The following is a 19233-nucleotide window of genomic DNA, read 5'->3' on the forward strand; positions in this document are numbered from 1 at the left end:
TCTATGTTGTCTCGTACTCCAGTCAACAGTGTTTCATACTAAGGCACCTGTTTGGTGTTTCTAGGCAACTGTTGATTAGTTGAAGCCAATCCGTTGCTTAAATGTCTTGCGAAGTTAGGTTGGGGTGCTATAATTGGCAGTCTTTGTCCCGTATCCGTATCTGCAGTGTGCAATGTGCAGCTACCTAGCTCGTGTTTGAGCCTCTCCTTTGATCATTTTCTGATTCTTTGTTTCTTCATCGTATGTCTCATTCTCTCATGTGTGTCTGTATACATATATATAGATAGAGACGGAAACCAAATCAGCGGATGTGTAACAACATTGTGTCGCATTTCCATGTAGCTTCTATGTGATGCTACAGTACTTATCTACGCACATCCAACTTCATGTTCCATTGATCTTCCTTTTCCCCTCTAATTAAGCTTGTTTGGTGGTCCCCTATTTTTTTTTTTTTCTTCTGCCGTCCACGTTAGCTTCGTTCCCCTGGTTCCTCATCCTCCCGACTAATTTTTTCCCTCTGGCCTTTTCCCTGAGTCGTGTACAAAAGAATCCGTTGGTTCGTCCGGCCTAACGGCTGCTCACGTGCGGCCCTTGCTTCTGCCCTTTTTTGGTCCTGCAGCCGCGGCACGGCGTTTTCATCACGGGCCTGCATAGGTTCTGCTGCAAGCTGAGGTGCAGTAGTATTTGGATGAGTTGCTGGTGTTGTATGGAATCAATGTGCCTGTTGCAGCGAGAGCCCGGCCTGGACCTTTCCATTTCTTTCGCCCCCCCTTGCCCTTGCAGGTCCACCTTGATACATACATGATAATACCCGACACGACATCAATACGCAGCATCGGGGTTTTCTTACACAGTGACGACGATAATCCCGTTGGAGCAGACAGGACAGGCATTTGATTCCTCCAGGGCTGTTTGCTGTATTACAGCGTGCGTGTGGCGCATCAGCAAATCTTACTGCACTGTAGTTACAGCACAACACAGCACTGAACACTTGTCGCCCCCCCTGCTGCTCAGTCGCTAGCTCTGCACCTCCAGTTTTAGTGTTCCAGTGCAAAAAGTCTGCGACATCCCGCTTTTCTTACCCCAGATTCCCCATGTCTCCGATCCCACGACACTAAAGCCGCCCCCGAACTTCGAACATCCCATCCCGACGAACGAACGAACCTGGACGACACGGCACGGCACACGCAGGCGCATCTCGTTCTGAGCCATTCCGATTCGCGATTGTTCGTCACTTGCGGAATCATGCTGCCGACGGATGCTGGCGCCGACGCTGCCGTGGACACTGAGGCTTGACGCTGCCATTTTGTTTGCCGTGCGACGCGCATCACCATCCATCGTCACCACCATTACCGTCGCCATCACCACCTCTACTCTCTCTCTCTCTGCCTCCCGCCTTCTCCCGCCTTCTCCCGCCTTCTATCTCTCTCCTCCTAGTTCTCTCCCATCCTCCTACTCTCTTCTCTCCTCCTCTCTCGCCTCCGCTCGAAGGTCCAATTCCATCTCGCCTCTTTCTGAACCCGCACCCGCATGAAGGCCGACATGATTCACCGGACCAACAGCGAGGGCGGCGCCTCGTCCAGCGGCTCGTCGCAGAAGATATGGCGGTTCCCCTCGGCCATCCGCAGCAAATTCGGCAGCATCAGCGGCGCCAGCAAGGATGACAAGAGCTATACTGTACGTTGACCCGATCTTTGTCTTTGGCATTCCATTCTCCTCCATTTGGCCTCTTTCTACCCCCCTCCCGACTTTCTGTGCTTACTGTCCCCTTCCTTGTCTGGCCGTCTACTGCATCGCCAGATGGAGTGGCCAACGTTGCTCGCTGCTTACGTTGCCGCTCCGCATCGTCGCCGCAGCATTTAACAATATGAGGCTAACATGTTGTACAGAGCAAACAGGGCGGCTCATCCGTCGACACCGAAACCCACGAGCCCTCCATCCACGAAATCTCTTCGATCCATGAAACCGCCGAATCCAATTACCGCCAGCTACAAAGTCTTGTTGCGCGCATGCGGGCCGCTCCCTCCGGCCCTAGCCATGTCGACGGCGCCTACAAAGAGTTTACCAAGATCAACGAGCGATGCGCTGCTCTCTGCGATGCGATCCTTCGAGAGGAGATCAAGACGCCTCGCACTCTCTCCAATGCCGCCGCTACCGAACCCATTCCATTGACTCGCCAGGATTCATCCGCAGACACACCTCGCAGCCCGAGCGCCGTGTTTGACCAGAGGAGTTCCTTTAGTGGCCGCAGCTTAGCCGAGGTCATCACAGCCGGCGGAAGCAGGAGTCAGAGTCATGGTGGTGACATGTGGCTCACGCCGATCCGGGACTGGAAGACGTGCCTCGAGGTGCTGGCCGAACACTTCAAGACCAGCCTTACCGAGACGTACACGAGCTATGAACGAGACGCCACACCTGAGATGCTCGAGGCCCTATTCACGAGCAAGAAATTCAGGAGAGACGCAGTCCATCGTATGCGCAACGCAAGCGTCACCAAGATCTTGTCCGCCGACCCTCAATTTGTGAGTACCTCATCTTCCACGAGAAATTACGAAAAGCTTGGTCTAACTTTGATGTGTGCAGTTTCCGCGATATGAAATTCGGTTTAGAAACTATGAACGGGTCAAGCTGGAGCTGAGAGATATCCGAAAGCTTCTTCAAGCAGGAGAGTCGGGCATCTCACCGAGTAGAGTCATTGAGGAGTTTGCTATTGCGCCCCGTGGAGACGCTGTACTCGAATTCGCCAATCTAGGGCCTGACGCTACAGGCAACGAGCCGGCCTTGCGATTCCGCGTTTCCACCGCCTTGCTAGCAGAGACGTCACCCATCTTTGCGCGGCTGTTCTCTGGTCACGCGAGCAGCTACTATCTGCACGAGGCTGACGACATTGGCGATCAGCTCCCGCCGCCGCCGGTGCCGTATTTCTGTGACGATGGGTCCGAAGTCAAGCTGTATCGGATGCCACAGCAAGAGTTCAACCACCACGGCTCGCTGGAAATCCTGCTCCATGCCGCCCACATGCACAACGACAAGATTCCCAGGGATGTCACCTTTGAGCAATTCGTTTCCATTGCCGAGTGCTCTCTCAGGTACAAGAGCACGTCACCGTTGGAAATGGTAGTGGAGCATAGATGGCTGCCACAGTGGATGCACAAAGGAGCCGATGACATGCCTGACGGACTTCTCATCATCAGCTATGCATTTGGGCTTCGGCAACTCTTCACCCGCATGTCCAAGAGCGCGATACTCAACCTTGCGGATGAAAAGGATCTGCACAGCAAACCTTGGCCCAAGAAGATTAGAGACAAGATCTGGGCGGTTCGTTGCGCCAAGGTCGACCAGCTTTACGCGAGCTGCGCAAACACAATACAAGAGTACATCCGCCCACCAGAGCAGGATTCATCCACAGAAGAAAAGCAACACATATCCCTTTCTGATCTCGATAGCCACCTAGCCTCGCCAATCCAGCCCGCCATGGCACTTACGAGCACACCGAGATGTCCCAAAGGCAACCATTGGTGTGATGCTTCAAATCTAGGGTGGTTGATGCTGGTGTACAACGAGCTGGGCTTGCTGTCTACCATTGTGCAGCCTTCCATCATGTCGCACGTTCCGAATGCCCGTCCTCCATCCAAGAGCCTGGCGCAGATGATGGAAACACTCCGCTCAACACCGAGCCCCCCTGCGCCTCTCCACCCCGGGAGCGTCTGCGATCCCGTTCCCGCGTTCCGTGCTGCAATAGCGGACATTTACAACAGTGTTACCGGCTTAACTCTATTTGATATTAGCGGCAAGAGCCACGGTTGGGCGCTCTCAAAGCACAAGATATCAGAACCGCAAATGCTGCTGACCGCCGGTCTCAATCGGATGGCCGCCCACGAGAAGATCCACAGTGTTGTCAGTGAATTTCCAGAAGAGATTCGCCTACAGATCCTTAGCGAGATGGACGATCTAGAGGATCTGCAAGCCGCGGCCAGGATCAACCGAGCTTTTTACGAGACGTACAAGAGAAATGAGCTTCAAATCATGCGCAATTATCTCCGTGCGGATCGGATGCGCTGGGGAAGCATGGGGCGGTCCTCGATAGAAGACGAGAGGGTCGAAAGCAAGGTCTTGAAATCAGAGTCGGACATGCTCAAGGAGAGAGGCTTTGGTGATGGTGCCGACGCCATTACTTTGAGGAGCGAAGAGGACGAAGGGCTGTACGAATCAGACGAAGACGACTCCTCCAGTATCGACCCGTTGACTCGTCATGGCTCTGTGTCTTCACAAGGCGGGCGGGTCCGAGCCGACCATGACGACGACGACGATTTGGAAATCTTGACCCATGACCCTCCGCCGCCGTTTCAGCCAAAGGAGGCTAATCCCCCTCCTCCGCTGCTCCCAGTTGCTGAAGGGAGTAATGAGGGTTCTGATGACGATGATACCGCCACTCCAACTACGCCTCGGCAGCGCGCCTTTGATCTCTCGGACGAATCCACTACGCCTTCAGACCAGAGCAGTCTCATTTCGACGGAGGATATTGACGAACCTCCTATGACGGAAGAAGAAGCACGCAGAATCTTGTGGCCCGACCACTTGGTCGTGACTCCACCCCCGCAGCAAGGCACAGTCTTGCCCGGCGTAGAGGTTATGCGAGAGAAGTTCCGGGTCGGCGACATTTCCTTTATCGAAGGCCTCGAAGACAAGACGCTGGCCAGGACAGAGACGAAGCAGCTGCGGAGCGAGCACGACGAGAGGGTGGGCTTGCTCAAGCAAGACGGGCGGCCTAGCTCCAGCTCCTCGACGGCCAAGGCTACAAACGGCGTTGAGCATATCGAAAAGATTGACGGCCGAAAGGGCGGAGATGGGGAGATGGAGTCGGCCCTGTCTTAGGTCTGCCTAATAAATTGCAACACGCCCGTCTAACGAGATCCTCTCTTCGGGGGAGCGAGACTACGACGATAAACGAAGATACGCAATTGCAGAATCGCAATAATGATAGCGCCTCTTGTATTCAAAGGAAGCGAACTGCATATACATGCATTTAACTAACATACATGTGCTTCAATGTACAATGCCCATCTTATATACCACCACGATACTTACTGTATCTATATTATACTTACTTACTATATCGGGTAATGAATATTCGGCGCAGCTTTGGGGCATTGGGAAATTTGTGTTATAACTAGGGATGACTGATGTGTCTATGGGATGAAAGGGGTGTTTTTTTTCACGATGGAATTGGTTGGATGAGCGGAGGGGTTATTGGGAATTAATTTGATTTGTGTTTTATATATGACTGCACGTATATAGGTGTGTTTTTCGAGAATCTAATCTAAGGCGGATTTGATTCTACTTGTTGATTCAAAGTGCTGGATATTGGCCCTTCTGTGAAACAACTCTGACATGTTGCTGAATTAGGTGTATTGCTGGAAAATGCAACTCTGGTGCTTTAAACGTCTGGCTATATGCCTTAAGTTGAAGTTGTTGTGTTTTGTTTGGGATTTTGGTGTTTAAGCCTTTGTGCGCAGTCTGAGCTTTGCTCTTGAGGCTTCTTGGCACAAACGCTCTTGAGGCTTCTTGACAGACGCAATTTATATGTATAACCTAGAACTCAGGGGTTTAACTTGATTAGCTGGTGCTGAGTGAAATTGGGATAAGGATTCATACTGAGTGTTTAACTGATGATTTAGGGAATAGCTTAGTATAGTATCGGATACTAGAGACATATAATTTTGATGTCCGATACTAGAGAAAGTAGCAATTTCATCAAATACTAGAAAAATATAGCTATAGTGTCAAGTAGTAGAAGAAAGCAGCGATAGCAGTATCCAAGTTAGCCAGTAGTAGGCAGTGTCTCTTCCGCACTCTGTCACGATACTTGGGCCTTATGTAGTCGCTGAGGCGTTAGAAATGCAGCCAAGTTGGAGTTGGTCTTGAATAGCCACTCTGTCTTCCTTGGTATAGCTTTTATACAGGCTATTTGCCCCTATAGGTTACGCAGCATGTCTAGTTGGGTGACCAATATTTTCACACCTCATCCCTTAATCTCTAGCAACTGTCTTTTGCATCGTCTTCTCTTTCGCTAATAATCCAAGTCCAGTCTTGCTTTACCAGCCTCCCTTCCGTTACACAGGATGCGAAACACCAAATGGCCCACCTCATCATCCAGGCGAATGTTGAGAACCAGAGGAATCTCAGTACATGTCTCCCCATTCTCTTCTATAAGCCGCTTGACGTTGGGGACTTGGGACCAATCCATGTCATGCAGAGTGTACAGAATTCTCCCGATCGTCTCGACGCCTATATCCATCTGGTTAGCTGAATATGCTCTCCCCTCTCCCAGGTCAAGTGAGTGAGTGTGTACGATTATCATCGATGGTACCTGGCGCAGCGTCTAAACCGCACGAGTAAAGAAAATGCTCTCCAGATTTAATAATGGGACCTCTGTAACTGTTGACAAACTCTGAGTTGATTTCGGTTTTCGAATCAATGAGGGTGCCCTTTTGAAGGCAAAGTTAGTCTGTCTAGTATTTAAGTGGGAAAGGGGGGCAGTGTTGAGAATGCAAGATGATTTTGTACCTTTGGAATCTGCCAGAACATGAAGCCAGTAAGTCTATCAACCCTGTCCATGACATCTTTGTAAATAGATCTCCTTTTCGTATTGTAGTTGCTGTGGAGGGACGGATTGTAGACTTTGGCGAGCGCGTGGCCGTAGTGTTTTCGGCATTTCTTTTCTCTGACGATGGAGCCTTCTAATCCACGCAGTACGGCGCCGCAGACGACAGCAGACCAACTGTATTTTCGTCAGCCTTCCATTTCATCTATTCTGGACAATGGGAGTGGGACTTACGCGCCGGTCGCAGGGACTGTAAGACGAATTCCTCTTGGCTCACACCAGTCGGTCAATCTCTCGTTCAAGTACGGCGAGGACCCAAATCCACCAACAAGGATAATAGTCTCAATAGGTCGTTCGTCCATCTTCTTAATCTGATTAATCTGGTCCTCCAAGAGTTTAATCATCTTGTCAACCACTGGATCGAAAATAGTTTGGAAATCAGCCTTGCTCAAAAGAACCGAGTGTGATCTTCTCTCGTAGTAGCGCTCGAGATCGGGCGTCTTCTTCAATCGCGGCATGAACAGCTGAACTCTGGCATCTCGCCGAGTAGCCAGATTCTTCAGCTTAAAGTCTTTCTTTTTGCTTTCGAATGAGTCCATGAAGTTGCTGCCTGGTCCGATTTCTTCGGGTGGGAGGCTTGTAAATGCTTCGCCGAATCGTTCGGAGAGGAGTTTCAAAAGGTTTCGATCGACATATGTGCCGCCGCATTTGCCGGCTATAAAAATGGTATTGTTAGCATTCTTTTTCTTCTACTTTCTCTTCTTTTAGCTGAATAGGAGACTCGCTAATCATGGCTCACGGTTCCGACTCACCTGCACCAACAACTATTTCTCGGAGAGTGAGTGTCGGTTCCGTCCTCTCAATCTCATAGGTCGTAATGTCCTGGTCATGGTTAAAAGACAGCAAGTCGTCTATCATGTGCATGAATAGGGTACACATACCACAGTACCGCCGCCGCAATCGCACACTAATACACCTGTCTTGGGCTAAACCTGGGTTAGAAAAATCTGGTTCGACTTGTCTAACCCTTGAGAGCACGTACCTTGACAAAGCCTTCGAACCGATGGATGCTGGTCTTCAATGCCATGTGTGCTGCCGCTTCTGGCTCTGGGATGAGTTTGATACTGTCAATTTCCCTCCTGCCAAACCCTGCTTCCATGGCCGCGCTCTTTGTAAGAAGTTTCGCCTTTTCGTTCCACGAGGCGGGGACTGTTATCCAGAATTCCATTGGAAGATCATCCAGTTTATGAGCGCCGATAAACTGATTGATATTCTTGTCAAACATCTTTCTCATTCCCGTAAGATACTCCCTAGCAACATCCTTTGCCGACATATTGTTGGGGAGACGCATAATCTCAGGATTTATGGTAGAATACGTATCTGTGGCATCAAACTCGGAAGGCAGAGTATCGTCCAGAAGCAGTTTTGTCCAAGAATACGATTTCATGCCTGCTTCGACTTCGTAGCCCCATGCTGTCCTATCGAGGTCGTCATTTTCCTCTGGGAAGGCAACTCTTGTCGGGGTTTTGATAGTATGTTCGGCGCTATGCGAGGCGGCGCCGGGGTATTTGGTCCAGGTATTTATATCTTTGAAATCAGAGGCATTTGAAAGTGCAAAACATATCCCAGAATATGTCGTTCCGTAGTCGATTCCGACCAAAAGCTTGGTTCGGGGGGTAATGATGGCCATTGTCTATGTATTCTCGAGGCCAATGAGATGATGCCTTGATTTCTCTGATGAGATAAAGAAAATTAGGAAGAATTGGCATTTGGTAGAGACGAAATACCGAGGCTTTGGGACCAGGATGGGACGATTATGCCGAATAGCTGCCTTGGGAAGGCTCCCAGCCTGACTTCATGTTTACCCAACTTAGGCTTCAATGCGTGTCACTTGCAGCTGCATTAGGTCGCGGCACGGCACACTCTTTACTTACCCTTGTGTGTAACATTTCCTTGCTGAAATTATAATGAGATTGGATATCAAACCCCTGAGTCATAGCCTTACATGCACGCTCCATTATTTGCGCCCGGAGACGGCTGCAGTTGAAGAAGTTTCTCCTGTATCTATTCGTCGTTTCTGCTGCAACTGCGTCCATAGGCATTGAAAAAGAACGTATGATGACTGCGTGTGACGAAAGTCAAGTTTACGTGGATTTGCGGCATTGGATAGGCAGCAAAGCGATGCTGCGTGTTGGTCGCAGACACCTCCTCCACGTACTGATCTGGTATTGGTCGGTGTGATAGGAAGTACTGATTAGAATCACGCATCAATTTCTAAATGGCTGCCTTTTCATCGCAAAGCTTTGTAACGTATTTTGGCCTATCAGGTGTCAAGTGGTGAAAGTAAATGCCGTGGTTGTTATATGATTTGGCCAATTTTTGCCGTGTCACCACTATAAGGCAATCGGATGTTTTTTATTGCCTGAACGGTTATCGTAGCTATAAAAGGGATACACTTAATTGTATGTTGGGCATCATTATCAAAGTCTGGCCTCCCTATGTACCAACTGTTTCCTTCCGCGCCGCCGACTTTGAGGCAGAAGCTTGAGCATATTCTGCTGAGAAATCAAACAATATGGCGGACATGTGTCTACCTGGGGTACGCATCCTAGACAAACAATCTGCTGCTGTCTGTCCCATTTTGAAACTTACTGTCATACATTTCTAGGATGGGGGATACGTCTACTCGCCAACAGAACCTTACTTCATCTTTCCCCTTTTGAGAGACCATTGCATTTCTCCATATTTAGACGATCTCGATATCGAGGCTCAAAGACCGCATGGTGACTCGAAACTCTCCTGCTCCAATGAAAGAAGCCCACTGCTGGAGAACCCTGCATCCTCTCAACAGACAGTAAGTAAGAAATTTGATTTTGGCCTGAGTAAGTTCCTAGCTCTATGGTCACTCTTCGGTGGGAGTTGCTTTGGCCATGAAATTGCCGAAATTCAAGATATAGAAGAGCTGGAGAGAAAATATGAAGCCCAAAGCAGGGAACTGGATGGGGTGCGTCGAGAGAGAGACAATCTTAAACAAAGCCTAAAGCAAGAAAGAAACATATGTGAGCAGAAATTGGAGAGTTTGAGAGCAAAGCATAAGAAAATTATCGATCAAAAAGCGGCGGAATGGAGCAAGTCTATCGAATTCGCTTCATCTCAACTTGAAGACAAAATATCCAAGGTGGAAGCTATTCCATCCCAGCTCCAGATTATAAAGTCAAAGATGAAAGCTATTTCGTCTCAGCTTCAAGATGAAAAGTCCAAGGTGAAAGCTATTTCATCTCAGCTCAAAAACGAAAAGGCCAAAGTGGCTGAACTCCAAAAATACATTGAAAAGAACGAAACAGTCGTTACAAGAGCTCACGAAACCCACGTGTCGTCATTATTCAAGAGCGTCTCAAGGCCATTCACAGACGACATGATAAAATACGAACTGAAGTGCTTCTATGAGAATTATCTTCTCCCATGGTGCGGAGATTTGGCCTCCATGGAAGTTGACGAACCAGAAAAGGTAAAGGAGAAGCTACAATCAATGGGCATCATCAATAACTGCAAAAGTTATATGACTGAACCGGCCAACTTACAGTTCTCCATGGACTTGCCTGATGGGAAAAGTCCGATGGTTCTTCTCCAAGCCGTTCTTTCGGAAACCCTTTGCGACACTTTTCTGCGCGATGCCTATTTTCTGGCAGATGGGATGGAAACGTCCAAAGTGCAAGGCCAGGATCCTTCAGATAGTCGCCGGCGGCTCAAGGAGGTTGAGGACATGCTGTGCAAAGGTGAGCTGACAACTTCAATAATACCTTGGAGATGAAAACAAATAAATCAGCGATGAAGAGAGCAAACGACGGCAGCCATATATCTGAGTCGCTAACAGACTTTCAACATCGCAGTTGACAAGAGCTTCGGAGTCGATTGGCGCATCCAAACCGTCCAATCTTTAGCAAAAGCCACACCATTCAATCTACACCTTGTACAAAACAAAGCGAAAGAGTTCATCCAAGACTTCCACTTCCTCCTCAAAGAAGTAGACGACCAAGCTCTCAAGGACCTATCCCAGCTCTTCCTCGACTTTGGCAACCTGGCGCTCAAGTTCTGGAAAATACGCACCGTCGTCAAAACACACGGCCTATCGAGATTCGCGGAGCAGAGGTTTGACGCTGAATCCCCCTTTATCGAGGCTGACGTTGTTGGCTCGCCTGCTGCACGGCGGTGTCGGCAGGGAAGGTATGTTGGAGTTGTGGTGAGGCCGCTTATTGTCTCGGAGCCTCTTGGACAGGATGGCGGAGCGAATGAAGAGGTTGTGTGGCTTAAAGCTGCGGGTTGGGTGTCTGACTTTGAGGACTCGGTTGACACTTCGGCGAAGACCGTGATTGATGATAGTGATGATGATGGCGATGGTGGTGATGATGAAAGTGGTGGTGATGATGACGATAGTGATGGTGGTGACGATGATAGCGGTGGTGGTAGTGACGATGAGGATGTGATGAGGATGATGATGACAATGATGATGACGATGACATTGTAGTGACCTGAAATAGAGCCAAATGATAAAGTATTAACAATTCTTGCATTGAGAAAACATTTACTAGAATTGGCAGGCCAATATGCAATGCCACAACACTCAGCATTCCCCTATTTACTACCCCTCTACGGAGAGGAATATGATGTCCATCTTCCTCAAGGAGCTATTGTCAGATTTGTCCGGATATTTGTCTGAACAAATAGCCAATCGGGCAATGAAAGGTGCGTCACGACTTTGAGAATTGCATCGAACAAATGGGGCTTGGAGCGTTTATTATCGTATATCCAAAATGGACTGCCAATAATATAGTAGGCATCACCCGGGTATCTATCTGCCTCTCCCCTTCACATATACCAAATCCTCCTTTTTCTTCTTTCCAATTATTTACTATAGTTATTACTCTCTCGTTTCCCCTTCTTACTTGTAGGTTTATTAGCTTATATGTTCGTTTACTGAACATTAGGAGTAGAAGCAGCCTCAGTATCCAGTTGAGCCTTCCTGGCGGCATTAATGGCACGCAACTTGGCAGTGCCAAAGCCAGCCACGCCGTCTTCCTGGTTAGCACCCAGCCAGGGCTTCTTGGAGTCGCCGAGGACGCTGCCGGACAGGAAGTAGATGACGAGACCGATGATGATGCAGACAAAGGCAATGGGGTACAGGTAGTGGATGACGTATCCAAAGACGTGGATGCCGATGATGACGCCCCAAAAGTTGGCCGTCAGCAGCGAGATGTCGAAAAAGGCAGCACTTCCCATACGCAGGATGAGGGGAGCTAGGGTGTAGAAGATGAATAGGCAGAGGGTGTAGCCGGCGAGCCAGCCGCCGACGGAGTTGTCCCAGTGAGCATCGCGGAAGGACGTGCGGTCGAAGATGGCAGCCTGAACGCCATTGATGAACATGCCGAAGAAGCCCATAAAAGCCAAGACGTGATGCATGGGGCGCTTGGACACAAGCCACTCCTCGAAAACGTTGGAAACACCATAGAGAGTGGCACCGAGAAGGCCAAAGAGATCGCCCTTAACCATATCAACACCTGGGCCGCCGTTGGAGCCAGTAATGTGATCCGAGGCAAGCAGGATACCCATGCCACCGCAGCAGATGAGGATACCAATGACCTGGAACAGCTTGTAGCGCACACGAAGCAGGAGGAAAGAGATAATGACAACGCAAACGATGGACCAAAAGTTGAGCAGCTGGGCGGACAGCAGGTTGGTGTAGCGGTAGGCCAGGACGGTAAAGTAGTTGCCCTCGACGTCGAGGAAGGACATGATGAAGTAGCGCCAGCCATCCTTGACCATGATGTCCCACCAGACACGGGGGCCATCGCGCCACAGGGTGATTGCGGTGTAGACGAGGAAGAGCAGAATGTAGTTGAAGACGGTCTGGAAGGCGGGGATGTTGGTGCCGGCATTGGCAAGGAACGAGGTAAAGGTGTTTGTGCCAGTGATGCACAGCGACAGGACCTGGCCAACGGCGATAACGGCCCAGAAGTCGGCCGTAGCTAGGTAGGACCACCAGTGGACGGACTCGGCCTCGAGGATGTGAATTCCCTGGGAGACGGTGGCATCGGTGACGGCGGCGTCATTGTTGGCGTTGTCGCCATGGTTGATGGCTTGGCTGTTAACGTTGCTGCCCTCGTTCTTGTCTCCCGAGCCGGAGGAGACGACGGTCGTGGTGAAGCCGAGCTTGGAGTCGGCCTCGATAGGGTTGACGGTCATGTTGACGGCGCCGTAAAAAATGTGTGGATGGGAAGATGAGTCGAGGAGAGGCTGAGAAGACGAGGAGGAAGCTGCTGAAGTCGACGAAGAAGCTGAAGCCGAAGCTGCAGCTGTTGGTGATGCTGATAGTAGTTGAAGGCGGGGGTTTTTTGAGCGGGTCATTCAACTGCTGGCGGTGGCGTTAGAACGACGTCAAAGTCTATTTTGATGTTTTGAAGTAGATCTTGATAGAATGACAATGCTCATATTCATACCTGTTGTAATTGTATATCTCCTGGGGCACTGTTGTCGATATGGATGCTGAATATCTCCCGGTTGGTGGAGTCTTTCTTCGTCACCTAAAGATTGCAGCAAGCGCAAAGACTCCAAGTCGCTTGCCGGTAAGCCTATGATTCTGCAGGACAGCACATAAAATCCACTCGAGCAGAGCAGATCTATAATGTAGCTGTACACGGAGAGAAGAGGATTGAGGCAAGAGAGGACAAGGAAAAAGAAAAGAGAGGAAGAAAAAGAAAAAGAGGCTAGTCGGCGGCGAGCGCGACAAGATCAATTATGATATGATCCATGGTGGGCAGAAAAAAAAATGATAAGCTGAAAGCAGAAGGTAGGCGGTGGCGGGTGCTAGCGGGAGGAGGGACGTACTAGGCAGTTGGCGGTGGAAGAATGCAGTCTAGCACGAGGGGACTAGAGGGGCGGGGGTTGCTTGAGTTGATTTTCTTTTTTTTTCCTTCTATTTAATCGACTATTGTCACGGTAGAATGAATACGAACGAGTACAGTATCGCACAGGTAAAGTGAGTGAAGTGGAAGCAAGAGAGAAGGAAGAACGAAGAGATGACAGAGAAGAGGAGAAGAGAAGGGAGCAGACAAGTCACAAAAGCTGCACTGCACTGCACTGCACACATGCCCTCGCCGAGGCTGAACGAGCTGAGACAGACCACAGGACCAAAAGCGCCGTCCATTCTGATCAGTCACCAGCGTTTCTCCAATATCACAGGGCGAGAATCAAGCACAAACGGCGCCAAGCAGCGGCCCGTCGAGTAAAAAACAGAAAAAAATCCGTCTAGTGGACGCCTTCGCCTACCCTTGCAGCGGGTCATGCGCCATTCGGGCCGCTGTGATTGGAGAGAAGCTCCCATGCTAGGTGGTGCTAAAGCAGGCTTTTATACAATAGAGCGATGAATGGGAAAAATCTTTTCTTTTTTTCATCAAAGAATGGTCGGAAAGATTGTTGGAGAGAGAAAAAGAGAGTGTGTGAGGAGGGGGGGAGCTGAAGGAGCTTGGCCATGTGGCGAGGTGGGAGCGGGCGTGGGGAAGAAGAGGCAACATGAAGATAGAAGAGTGAGTATACATCGAATGAATGGTTAGTAAGTAGTCTATTGCTGTCAACATTGAATCTATTGGATATATGAACATTGCTCTTTGCAACCATCTATTAGTATCATCATGACAGCCATCGTCCATCGTGTAAACATTGTATACTTATACTCATACACTCCATCTTGCCCCAGCGTATAAGTGCCAGCGACTCACAACAGCATCTCCACCGCGCTACAGTATTGCTCTCCAAGCCCATCCACAGACCACGTGCGTGGGGGCAACCCGAGGTTAGGTAGACAAAGAAAACAAAACTGATCAGAGCGGATATTCCCTCTTTATACCAAGGAAACAAGGCATGAGAGAGGAATCGACTCCCATGACACTGTTTCTTCATGGAAATCCGCGGGTGCCGTGAGACGCCGTAGGACGCCGTGGAGGCCGTGGCACCCCGAAGCCGCTTGTCCAGACTCTTTCAAACCTCTCCAGGTTGGTCATCCCAAATCCACAAATTAATAGTTCCAAGCCGAAGCCGAGCGCCGCACCATGTTACTGTACCGGGTTTTCTCTTTCCCACTTCAGTCATCTGCAACCCCCGGGGCGCGAAGCCGTTAAGAAACGGACGGCCGGCGAACTCCGATTCTTTTTTTGGCGGTGCTTTTCCGACGCTTTTGCTGCTTGTGTCGATCCTTGGCTTCTTGGCTTTTTCTTGGGTTGCCAAGGGCTGCCAAGAGATAGATAGATACCTATACGATTTTCGTGTTAATTCCCTCCCAATTCTTGGCTTGATAAGAACAAAAAGAACAATTAAGAAAAACTCACAATCTGAGAAAATCTGCTGTTTCCGTGAATTCATTACGCACGGCTTGCGACACAATGAATTGCGGCGGCTATGTTGTGCCGATGATGACTGGGCAGATCCTTGCCCGGTCTCGCAAAAAGCCCACCGAGGAGAAAAAAGAGCCGTGCTGTGCGTGCGTGCGGCAGTTGGTCAATAGTCTAGCCCGGCAGGCTATTTTGTGACTCTTTCATTCACGAGCTGGGTTTGATGTCCGCCATGGCCGCGCGTATAGTTTTGGCTACGAAGTTGTTTGTCGGCGTGTTTGGTGAGATTTTGTGGTCTGGGAGTGCTCTTGCTGTTTGCGCGAAGGGTTTCTTGTTAGCCAGCTGTCTTACACGAGCTCATGTCCCTTGCATAGATACTAAGTAGATGGGTGTTGTGCGTTTTTTTTTTAGACTTTGGGTTGACTTACATGCTGCGTTTGTGAGTTGCTGCTGCTGTTGCTGTGCGGCTACTGGATCCGAGACCTCGGGTGGCATTTCACGGTCTGGAAGGGATGCGAATTCCAATGCGAGGCGTTCGAAGCAGTCTTGCTCTGACTTGACTTGGGTCGCAGACGATGCAACAGACGGTGGCACCATGACTAGAAGATGAGAATATATGTATAAGCATGTGTTGACTTGTATTTGTTCACAAAAAGAGAGACATACCTGGAGTTGTCCCTGCAGATGTGCTCTGACTTGGTAACTGATTTGGATGTTGATATCGACTCTGGGTCTGATATTGGGGATTGGAAGTCTGATATTGATACTGGTTTGGATGACTCTGGTTCTGGCCCTGGTTCTGGCCCTGGTTCGAAGACATTGCTGCTACTCCAAACTCCGCCGCTTTAGTCGCATTGGCCTGCCAGTAGCCGTCTCCAAGAAGAGCAGCCCGAGCAATGGAGTTATATATGGCAGTATCCATGCCTCGTTTACTCTCCAACATATACTGAAGAGGATCAGGCTTTGTAATTATATACAAGGCCAACCCAGTCAAGTCACCCGCAACAAGGCAAGCCCGCTTTTTTTTTTTTTTCCTGGTCGCGTTAAGATTCCCTTTCTGAGAGGAGACGTCCATTCAGACAACTATATACGTACGTACGTACATACGTTGCGCTTGGCGTAGGATGGCATCATCGAGTATGAGTCCCCCCGGATAGATTCTCTCTCCCCCAGAAAAGGGCAGCGTTTCCAGCGTGTAAGCAAGCCAAGCTTTTCGCACTCACCCCACTTAGCCCGAGTAGCGAACTCGGCTCCGAAGCCGATCCCCTATTTTTTGTTTACATACAGTGGGCTGGGCTGCTTTTATTCCGTGGAGGTTTTGTGACTGAGTGAATGACTGACAGGACCACTGATCCAGACCAAAGAGAGAAAACGTTTGAGTCTTGGCTTTTTTGCTAGTGGCGCTTAGTTATCCGGGCGGAGCCTTCCCGTTTCTTCTTTGTGTGTGTTTGATGAAGGATCGTGCCAAGAAGCGCGACTCAACAACTCTTGCATGCTCGTATAGAGTCCGGACCCTTCGTCTTACAGATTCAAGCGCGGGCTGTAATCTGTATCTGTTCTAAACGCGAAATCCGAGATGCGAAACAAGAATAGTATCTACTGTAATCTGAAGAAATATTCCAAAAAATCTGCTCGAATCCTGCCGCTCGTCCGTCTCTGCATAGGTGACAAAACACTCATACACGTGTTTTGTCACCTCTATTACTTTTTTTTCGGCGAACGACTCATAGCCTGGATGTGGCTCCTTAACCCGAAACAGGAAAGCTGACCACTCTTTGCCCGATACACTCTCGCCGAAGGCACTGAAGCGGCATACGAATCAGCAGCGCTTCCAGTTTCCAGAATCTTCATCTTCATCTTCATACAAAGGGCGCGGCGAACTGACACTTTGCCTTGCCTCCCCTGTGCTACTTTCTCAGCTCAGCCGCTTATTATTTTCGCATCTTTTTACCCAAGAGCCTCGATCCTTTGTCAGCGAAAGGCGAATGGAAACCAACTCACAAGCTTATACTATGGATATCTACCCTCTTTAAAATAGGCTACGCCAAGGCCTACGTTGCCCAGGTTGGGAGTTTGCACGAGTCAGAGACGCACTCACTTGCTGCAACGTCAGCGCTGTGCGCGGCCGGCCGGTTCTGGACAACCGGATGTCACAACGGATGCAACCTCTCTCTCTCTCTTTTTTTTTTTTTAATTGATTTGATTTGATTTATTCTTGGATCATATTTTGAGCCTTCTTATTTTAGACGCATGCGAGCCTCGTAACGAATAATTGTCAACATGACCTATTCTCGGCGTTATAGTGGGCTGCTGTGACTCTATTCTCTGACGTTGGGTGTTGGTGTTCTATTCACAGTTAGCTGCTTTCCATATTGATACGGACAGTAACCGTCGATTTGATCCCGACTCCGAAGCCGCGACTCGGCTTTCTGCCTCCGTCCATTTGCAAATTGCTCACTATCTGCAACATCACAAAAAGGTTCAAGATGCACGACGTCGCGCAACTTCGGTATCGGTAGCTGCTTCGGCATAGGTCTGACCGGAAGTTGCATTTGAGATTGCACCGACTAGTTGCTTGGCTGTATTTCAAGGATGCTATCTGTTGCTGCATAGGGCAAACACGTATTGGCCAGTTTATACGAGGCCGGACTTATTGTTCTTGGCACTGCTTAAACTCCAGCAAAGGTTCTATATTTGTTGACATTGGTTCACAAGAGGCTATACGATGGTAAGTTGACGCCATTAGGCAGGAGAGAAAAATTTTCCAATTTGTATATTGCAGAAAGAAGAATGATGTTTATCGAACCAAAATGTGTTGAACAGGAAATGATGTCTAATAACAGAAAAGATCCCCCCGAGAGAATGTAAGAATACAATGGTGATGAAGAAGAGAAGAGGAAGAGGAAGAACAGGAAGAGCAAGATGCATGTTAAAAACAAGGGGTCGGTGCCCCAACAGCGAACGTCAGAATAAGAGAAACCCTAGAGCGCATTGCTTCTTCGCCAGAGATGCAGATGCAGACGAATGATGTAGACGCCGTCGTCCATGAAGAAAGGAATCCCTCCCAAAACATCGCTTTTCTTTAACAAAAACAAAAGACCGACACGAAACAGAAATAGGACAAAAAAAACAGCAAGCAACAACAGAAGTAGAAACAAAGTCAGCCCCTCAAAAAAGAGAGGACAAAGGAACGAAAGAAGGATAGAAAGCAAGCAGGCCCATCAAACCAAATCACTCCCCAACAAGAAGAGAAGAATACAACGCAGTGCAATGCAATGCAATGCAAAAGACTTCAACGCTCAAACTCATGCACGCGCTTAGTACCAGGTCGGCGGCGTCGCCCAGTGCCTCAGCATCGTCTCAATCGCCGCCCTCCACTCGTCCTCAAAGCACGTCGCCAGTTGCTGCACCATCTTCTCGCTCGGGCCCTTTCCTCCCCACATCTCCGGCTTCCGTGCTTCGGCGTCCGAGAAAATCCTCACCAGCCCGTCGTCCCGCATCCGTGTTAGGCACAGCCACGCCAGGTTCCAGCTGCGGTTGCTCTCCGGGTCTGAGCGAACACGCCGGTGCGCCTCGGTGACAATGTCGGCGCTCAGGGGATAGTTTCGGGTCAGGCCGCGGAGCTCAATGAGGAACTGGTTGCTCGATACATAGTGAATCCAGGCCGAGGTCATGGGCTGCTGAAAGGCTCGTGCCTCTGCCTCCGAGTCGCACGTTGCGGCGATGCGCTCGATGCGGCAGAGCTCCGTCAGAGTGTTGATTCGGTGGGTGTTGAGCGAGTCGATGAGCTGTGAGACGGATGACTGTGCCGTTGTGTTAGCAAAGTGCTTGCCTTACATCGTCAAGCCTTCCTGGCCTCGTCTTGCATATAAGCCAGCAGTTTGAGTGTATACAAGAGTTTGTGTATAACTTATACATGGTAGTATTTGCATACACATGGATTGATGTACGCACGCTTATGCTCCTTATGCAAGACATCCCAGGGGGTAGAGGGGAACCAATAGCATGACAACTTACCCGAGTCTTCTCTGGAGTCTTGGAACCCCTGGAACTCGAACTACCGCCGCTTCGAGGAGTGGACATGGTTGCTTGGGTTTGCTGGCTGACTGTTGAGACAAAGTTTTGTATGAGCAAAGAGGAGCGAGGTTTTGTCGGGGTCGTTGTCGATGTAGTTGTTGTTGTCGTCGTCGTCGTTGCGGTTGTTGGTTGTTGCAGGTTGTTATCGACTCTGTTGGTCTTAGGGCTGTT

General features: G+C 49.5%; 6 protein-coding genes across 6 annotated transcripts; 2 read left to right on the plus strand and 4 right to left on the minus strand.

Moving 5' to 3' along the window:
* Positions 1 to 1542: 1542 nt before the first annotated feature.
* Positions 1543 to 4875, plus strand: M431DRAFT_92378 (hypothetical protein; the record flags this gene model as incomplete). The annotated part of the gene is made up of 3 exons (XM_024924346.1): positions 1543 to 1677; positions 1890 to 2522; positions 2584 to 4875. 3 exons carry the CDS (start codon positions 1543 to 1545, stop codon positions 4873 to 4875), a joined length of 3060 nt encoding a protein of 1019 aa, XP_024771611.1.
* Positions 4876 to 6070: 1195 nt separating this feature from the next.
* Positions 6071 to 8294, minus strand: M431DRAFT_498219 (hypothetical protein; the record flags this gene model as incomplete). Its single annotated transcript, XM_024917674.1, has 7 exons — positions 6071 to 6288; positions 6353 to 6488; positions 6682 to 6781; positions 6839 to 7319; positions 7417 to 7486; positions 7546 to 7590; positions 7647 to 8294. The coding sequence occupies 7 exons, from the start codon at positions 8292 to 8294 to the stop codon at positions 6071 to 6073; spliced, it is 1698 nt and encodes a 565-aa protein (XP_024771612.1).
* Positions 8295 to 9824: 1530 nt separating this feature from the next.
* Positions 9825 to 11129, plus strand: M431DRAFT_92583 (hypothetical protein; the record flags this gene model as incomplete). Its single annotated transcript, XM_024924378.1, has 2 exons — positions 9825 to 10380; positions 10495 to 11129. The coding sequence occupies 2 exons, from the start codon at positions 9825 to 9827 to the stop codon at positions 11127 to 11129; spliced, it is 1191 nt and encodes a 396-aa protein (XP_024771613.1).
* Positions 11130 to 11505: 376 nt separating this feature from the next.
* On the minus strand, positions 11506 to 13207 carry M431DRAFT_230169 (hypothetical protein). Its single transcript, XM_024913633.1, has 2 exons — positions 13099 to 13207; positions 11506 to 13013 (listed from the first exon to the last, which is right to left on the minus strand). Exon 2 carries the CDS (start codon positions 13004 to 13006, stop codon positions 11576 to 11578), a length of 1431 nt encoding a protein of 476 aa, XP_024771614.1. The 5' UTR covers positions 13007 to 13013; positions 13099 to 13207; the 3' UTR covers positions 11506 to 11575.
* Positions 13208 to 15112: 1905 nt separating this feature from the next.
* On the minus strand, positions 15113 to 15907 carry M431DRAFT_539728 (hypothetical protein; the record flags this gene model as incomplete). Its single annotated transcript, XM_024921054.1, has 3 exons — positions 15113 to 15296; positions 15414 to 15584; positions 15652 to 15907. 3 exons carry the CDS (start codon positions 15905 to 15907, stop codon positions 15193 to 15195), a joined length of 531 nt encoding a protein of 176 aa, XP_024771615.1. The 3' UTR covers positions 15113 to 15192.
* Positions 15908 to 18302: 2395 nt separating this feature from the next.
* M431DRAFT_484869 (hypothetical protein) lies at positions 18303 to 19068 on the minus strand (the record flags this gene model as incomplete). Its single annotated transcript, XM_024916233.1, has 2 exons — positions 18303 to 18788; positions 19003 to 19068. 2 exons carry the CDS (start codon positions 19066 to 19068, stop codon positions 18303 to 18305), a joined length of 552 nt encoding a protein of 183 aa, XP_024771616.1.
* Between the last annotated feature and the right edge of the window lie 165 nt (positions 19069 to 19233).

Source organism: Trichoderma harzianum (genome assembly GCF_003025095.1).
Source record: "Trichoderma harzianum CBS 226.95 unplaced genomic scaffold M431scaffold_11, whole genome shotgun sequence".
Taxonomy (NCBI): Eukaryota; Fungi; Ascomycota; class Sordariomycetes; order Hypocreales; family Hypocreaceae; genus Trichoderma; species Trichoderma harzianum.

Coding starts and splice junctions, on each gene's coding strand:
- M431DRAFT_230169 (XM_024913633.1), bottom strand. CDS start 13,006: ATGACCCGCTCAAAAAACCCCCGCCTTCAACTACTATCAGCATCACCA.